This window comes from Somniosus microcephalus, chromosome 11, assembly GCF_052327205.1.
Source record: "Somniosus microcephalus isolate GS21.2 chromosome 11, FLI_Smic_1.0, whole genome shotgun sequence".
Taxonomy (NCBI): domain Eukaryota; kingdom Metazoa; phylum Chordata; class Chondrichthyes; order Squaliformes; family Somniosidae; genus Somniosus; species Somniosus microcephalus.
This window is the reverse complement of record NC_140997.1, coordinates 221,532,540-221,538,626: the sequence shown is the minus strand read 5'-3', so window position 1 is coordinate 221,538,626 and position 6,087 is coordinate 221,532,540. Positions and strand designations below refer to the sequence as shown.

Genomic DNA, 6,087 nt, shown 5'->3' with positions numbered 1-6,087 from the left:
TCACGTGAGCCTGACTGTAAATGTGAAAGTTGTTCTGCCTGGGACCCAGGTTGCACTTTCCCTGGCCTCTTGTGTTCCCAGTTGTGAACGAGCGTCAATCTCGCACAAGTCGTTCTGAATGGGGCCCTTTTGGCTCCGGTTACGTGGAGGCAGGGAGAGCGGAAGAAAGCATGGGTGAGAGAGCAGGGAAGGAGAGAAAGAAAGAAAGAATATATGTGTGGATGGAATGCGTAGAAGGGGAAGAAAAGACACATTTTAAAATTTTATTTATTTATTTTCTTAAGCGCCAAAATACCTTTTCTTCAAACTGCAGTTGCACAAATTACAGGCCTAAACTTCTTCAACCACTTTCAAACCATCTTTTTAAATTGACTTGAATTTATTTTACATGTTACAGCACAATAGATTACATCCATGTTAACCCCACCGTGTTAGTGTGACAAAATATAAGCGTGAAAACTACGAGCATGCAACTACATGTACATATTACAAGTCGCCCACATGCAACAGCCTTGCTCTGTGCATCTCATTTTCTTCGCAGCACAGAAGACTCTGCACATTTCCGCCACTGATATGTTAATCTCTTAACAAATATATTTCCAAATACATAATACACATTGTTACAAATCTAGCTTTTTTTTTTCACTATTTAAATGTTTTTTGTTGTTGTTGGAAAGTTTCCGCAGTTTGCCAGCTGGCTATATATATATGTATCTATGTATAACTCTAAATGGCTTCCAGTCTGCTTGTATGTGATCAATCTGTGCCAGGGCACCGACAGATCGGCAGTTTTTAAAATACTCCCAAGCAAGCCGTCTAGAATTTTTACACAAAAATGATTTGCTTAAAATAATGCTTTACCATTACCAGTCTATAAAGTTAACACTATGAAGCACTGAATGCCCATTCCGTTTCCCTACCCCCCACCCCACCCCAAAGCTTTCAAAATACATACATTTTCTATCATAGAACATCTGCCAAAAAATATTTTCTGTAAAATCTGTAATGCAGGACATGAATTAAAGAGACACCCGGGACCGTAGAACGCTTAACTTGCAGTATTCTCTGTATTACTATAAGATTAAGTTACATTTGTGTTGCACTACAACCTCCATTATGGGCCATGTCCATGAAAACTGACAGATAATCGAGGGCCCCCAAATTTTGGTCTTAAGCGCTTGGCACAGCAATACGTTAGGCACAGAAATGAAGTATAGTACAAGTAACAAACAAAAAAAGGTGCGGTTTCATTCAATGGGAAAGGGGATGAATTGCAAATAAGAGAATAAACTCTGCAATGCAGCAACGCCTTGTGGAAGGCTGTGTGCTGAGAGAATTCTGCTGGATAAAGGGAACGGCAGATAGTGGCGTATATTGTAACGAGCGGTTTAATTTTCAGAGGCCCTTCGGAGCTGTGGGATTTGAGGCCACCTGAAATTCCCACTCTCTGTTAATTCAGCAGAGGCGTTAACCTGTTTGTTTTGGGTTCACGCCTTTGCTGAGAGGATTTTCATACGGACATATCCTACAGCGCGGTTTCTGGGCTGTGAAGATTAGAGGGTCAGGATGCTGCGGCCGTGAGGTTGGCCGAAAGCATCATTGGCAAGCCGTGGAGATCGGGAAATCGCGAGCAAGGCCGCCCCTCGATTCCCCAGGCTAAAAATCATGGGCAGAGCACCCGCGATTTCCCCGTACGCGCGGCTGAGGGCAAGGCTCCCGGCCAGAAGCACGACCCTTAGATGCAAAAAGTATGGACAGCAGCTCCTCTCGGAACAGCCTGATGTCGAACTGTTCTGATAAAGTCTAACCATAGACGATTTCGGAGCGGGATTCGAGGCGTTACCAACAAAAAAACATGCAGCATGTGGTTTTAAAGAAAAAGTGGAGTTGAAGTAGAGTTTTTTTCTAACAAAACGATTGAAAAGAAATAATAGTCCATGTGAGTACTGTGTTGGCACATAGTGGGCAAACAAGATGACTGGCAGACTCAAGTTTTGGCCGCAGCTCTCCCTCCCAGTTGCCCAGTCGATTCACTTTAGCGAAAACAGTACCCACACATGCCAATTATTGCTTCAAAATTTCACAAACACATGCCTTGCTGGATCTAACTGCGGCAATCATCGTATCTGAATTACACTTCAATTTTTTTTTGTTAATGTATATGATCAGTTTGATCATGCCTGCCATTTTTACCATTTTTAAAAATTTTAAACTTTTTATTTTATACAATAAGTTCTCTTGCGCATGCAGTTGCAGTTCAGCCATTTTGTTCTTCCCACGCTTCGGCGGCGGGTTTGTGAGGGCTGGCCGCTTCTCCGTTACACCTGGGCGAGGCCTCGGCCGTCACGCCGACCTTTGCAGAGTTGTCCATCTGGCCGGGCGGCGGTGGAGTGCCGCTCGCCACCTTGTTCTCGGGCTCGCCCGGGGGAGCGGGCGCCGCGGCTGGGGGTTTGGTGGCGGTCGCGCTCTGTTCAGGCGCCCGGAGGCGTTTCATGATCGTCGTCACTCTCACCGCTTTCTGCATGACAGAAGTGCAAAAGGGAAACCGAGATTACTCTGGGGCGCGGATACCGCGAAGGATGAATTGATGGCGGTGGTTGGGGATGGGGTAGCACGGTGTACTGGAGCACAGGAGCAGTGAGCCACGACGTGGATTCATTGGCACAACCCCCCCCACACACTTTTTACCCACATGGCGCGGTCCTGATGGCAGTGGTGCCATTGTTAGGTGCGAGTTGGATATCGGGCATTTTTCCAAAGGGAGAGACGGACACATCTGGTCTCTTTCGAGTATTTCCTGGTGGCTGATTGTAGGGAATTATTGACAAGTGGCTGGGAGGGGAATGTCCTATTAGCCATGAAACGTAAAAAGGGGAGAAAATTTAAATATTACTAAAAGGAGAGCCCGGTAATACTTGAACAGATTGACAGGAATGGCTACTTGGTTGATATGCGGTTGGTCCATTAGTGTACACATCAATCTAACCAACATCACATTGTTCATATATATACACACACCAGAAACTTGGTAGTCTTTTAGATCTCAGACTCCCAGCTGACATGCAATAGATGCAAGTGTAAATTTGAATGCACTTTTTCACTTGCTGAGAAATAGAACATTTTCAGTTTAGCTCAGTTGGTAACATTCTGTCTTCTGAATCAGAAGATTGTGTGGTTCAAATCCCAATCCAGGTAATCCAGGCTGATGTTCCAGTGCAGTACTGGAGGAGTGCTGCATTGTCGGGATGCCAGCCTTTATGAATTAGAGGTGAGTCTGATTCCAGAGCATTATTTCAAAACAAGCAGCCGCTCTTTGCCAACATTGTCCCAAAAGAGCAATGAAAAATGAATGACCAGCTAATGTGCTTCTCTGGTGGTATTGGTTTAGGGAGAATGTTGGCTGGGATACCAGGAGAGCTCCCTGCTCTTCTACCATGGAATTTTTAACATCCATTGGAACCTGCCTAATAGACTAATGAAGCCACAGTTTGATGTCTCATCCAAAGATGACCAATCTCCCAAAGCAGGACTCCCTCAATACTGCATGACATTATGGGATCAAACCATTATAGGGTTTGTACCCATCATATTATACACACACAAAAACAGTAGACCACTTGTACTGTGGGAGTCCATTCATTGCTCAATTCAAGTTTCTGGTATTGTTTGAGTGACTATCTTGCTATTTTACTCCTATAGGGTCAGAAAGTGATGGACAAGTCAAGTTGATTGCATGAATAAAGTGAGAAAATGCTTGACTCCAAAACACCAACACCTGTCACTATGACGGGATCATGTAACAAATGATTAAAGCCAGTAAAAATGGTATTTACTTCAAGTACCTTCCATTTCGCTTTGGCAAAGTTTTTCTCAATCTGAGCACAGACGCCATCCTTAATGTTCTTGTCTGAAGCGGCATTTCCTGAAATCCTGGACAGGAAAAATAAATCAGAGTTCTTGTAAGCAAATTAGATTATTTTGAAAGGCCTTGGTTATCCAGTCTCATTTCCCGCTTACCATTCATGGTTAATGGCCTCTTGAGCTGTTATCCTTGTGTCCTGGTCAACCTCCATCAAACGACTCACCAGATCTTTTGCTGGTGAGAAATAAAACATATCTTCCTTATTAAAAATCTTACATCGGTGCACACTCCCTGTCTGCAAAACCTTACTTCCTGTTGTCACATTTTTGAGACCAGTTTATCCCCATTATAAATTCCATATTTATTATGAAACCTGCATATATAAAGTTGTGTAAGATACCCTAGTTGTGTGTATATATACATGTAAGATTAAGATTTGGTTTAATCTCATATGATTAAAGTTTTTGGTTTCTTTTTACTGAATGAAATGGTTAAAAGTTGTTCATTCCCAGGATGCGTTAAGGTTTGAGGTGTCAGGGTATGAGTTAGCTGTTGCTGTGGGTTTAATTGTGTAAGATTCGCCTTGTTCTCGTGGCCACGTTAGGAAACAGTTAGCCAAGGCAGTTTTGAGCTAAGAAATGGAACAACGGAAGACAGGATAAAAACAAGTTGGCATCCGTTGTTTTGTAGGAATTACATCCCTTTCTAGAGGTCTTGTTCACAATAACACTTGTCATGCCATAATCAATTCTCAGTGACAGTATTCCGGGAGAAACAGATTATGGCCTAGAAATTCAGTTGGGCGCGCCAGCCGTTAGCGCCTTAGGAGGAGTAGATCTCGAGCGCTAGGCGCTTAGCGCCCGGGCGCAGCGCGATCTGCGCCTCGCCCCAACTTCAGTACACATTTAGCGCCGGCGCAAAGTCTTAGCGCGCGCCCTGCTGCGCGCGCAGATCATGACGTCATTTCGTCGTGCAACGCCCTTTGTGCGCCCCGAACCGGAACTTCACTCGCGCCGGCCCATTGTGCGCCGGGCGGCCCTAACGACTGTGAAGTGGAACGGTACACAGCCGATGCGGGCCGCGGGGAGTGCAAATTAAAGGGCCCTCCTGTACTAGAAATGGTATGGCTGGCTGGGAGGAGGAGGAGGAGGAGGAGGAGGAGTAGGAGGAGGAGGACGACGACTGGTGTGCCGGGAACACATAACACACTGATGGAGAGAAACCCTCCCCAAAAACCACAAATACACCAGTGTCGGCCTTTCAAAAAAACAAATCCACCCTCCCCCTTTAAGAGCTCACCGGAGCCAGAGTGTCTGCCGTCAATCAGCAGCTCGCCACACCTGCCCTGCGCCCAACTTCCGGTTTAGCGCCCCGGCCCGCCGGCTTAGCGCCTAAAGAGAGGTGTGCAGCGCCAGTTTTAGCGCTCGAGCAAACTCTTAGGGCGAAGCTAATGAATATCGGAGAAGTGGCCTCGATTTGGCAGCGGGCGCAAACTTTAGCGGCCGCCCGACTTTACCGCCCCAAAAGTGGCTACAATGAATTTCTAGGCCTATAAGTTCTCAAGCTTTTCTGATCAACTTGTAGAGAAAAGCAGAATTGGAAAGGAACAAGAACGACGTCGCTACCTGGGGAAAGAAACCATGGTAGTATTGTTTACTTCTCTGTCTGTCTACTGTTTAAAGATATGGGGGGGGAGATTGAGTTGTGCCCGCTTTGGGGCGCTAACTTCACCGGGGCGCTACTTTTAGCGCCCCGGAAAAATTAGTGCCGCTGCAGCTGAAATTCATCGGTAGCGCCCCAAGAGGGAAGTGGGGCACTACTGGAAGCGTGCCGCAGCGCCGCGGTACTACAGGCCTTCCTCCTCTTCTTAAAGGGGAGCGGCCTTGCACAGCGCGACCCAGGGCCCAGCTGGTTCACCAGGAATCGGAGTACCGGCAAAAGAGCCCGGCACTCAAGAGAAGTGCCAGGCTCACGGAGAGCAACCAGCACTCCGCGGGGGGGGGGGGGGGGGGAGCTTCAGAGGAGGCTGAGGACAGCAGAGGGGGCAGGTGGCCAGCAACAAAAATGGCCGCCCGGCACCTCGCCTTCAATTAGCACCGCCCCGGCGGTAAGTCAAGGGGTGCTGCCGAAGATCGCAAGCGGGGCGCTAACGGTTACTGCCGCCGCTAACCTCCCACTGAATTTCGCGGGAGGCGCTGGCGGCGCCGTGCCCAGGCACTAGTTGC

The 6,087-nt window shown here is 47.1% G+C and overlaps 1 protein-coding gene across 4 annotated transcripts in view; it reads right to left on the bottom strand.

Annotated features, from left to right (window-relative positions):
* Positions 1 to 253: 253 nt before the first annotated feature.
* Positions 254 to 6,087, bottom strand: part of LOC147111262 (caM kinase-like vesicle-associated protein) — a 136,738-nt gene continuing 130,904 nt past the window's right edge. For 3 of the 4 annotated variants that reach the window (XM_086001996.1, XM_086001998.1, XM_086001999.1), the window contains 3 exons: positions 4,018 to 4,096; positions 3,834 to 3,930; positions 254 to 2,518 (listed from right to left, as the gene is read on the bottom strand). In XM_086001996.1, coding sequence (XP_085858122.1) covers positions 2,258 to 2,518; positions 3,834 to 3,930; positions 4,018 to 4,096 — 437 coding nt within the window. In that variant the 3' untranslated portion in view covers positions 254 to 2,257. The remainder of the gene's footprint in view (positions 2,519 to 3,833; positions 3,931 to 4,017; positions 4,097 to 6,087) is intronic. The other variant, XM_086001997.1, reaches the window with a different exon arrangement.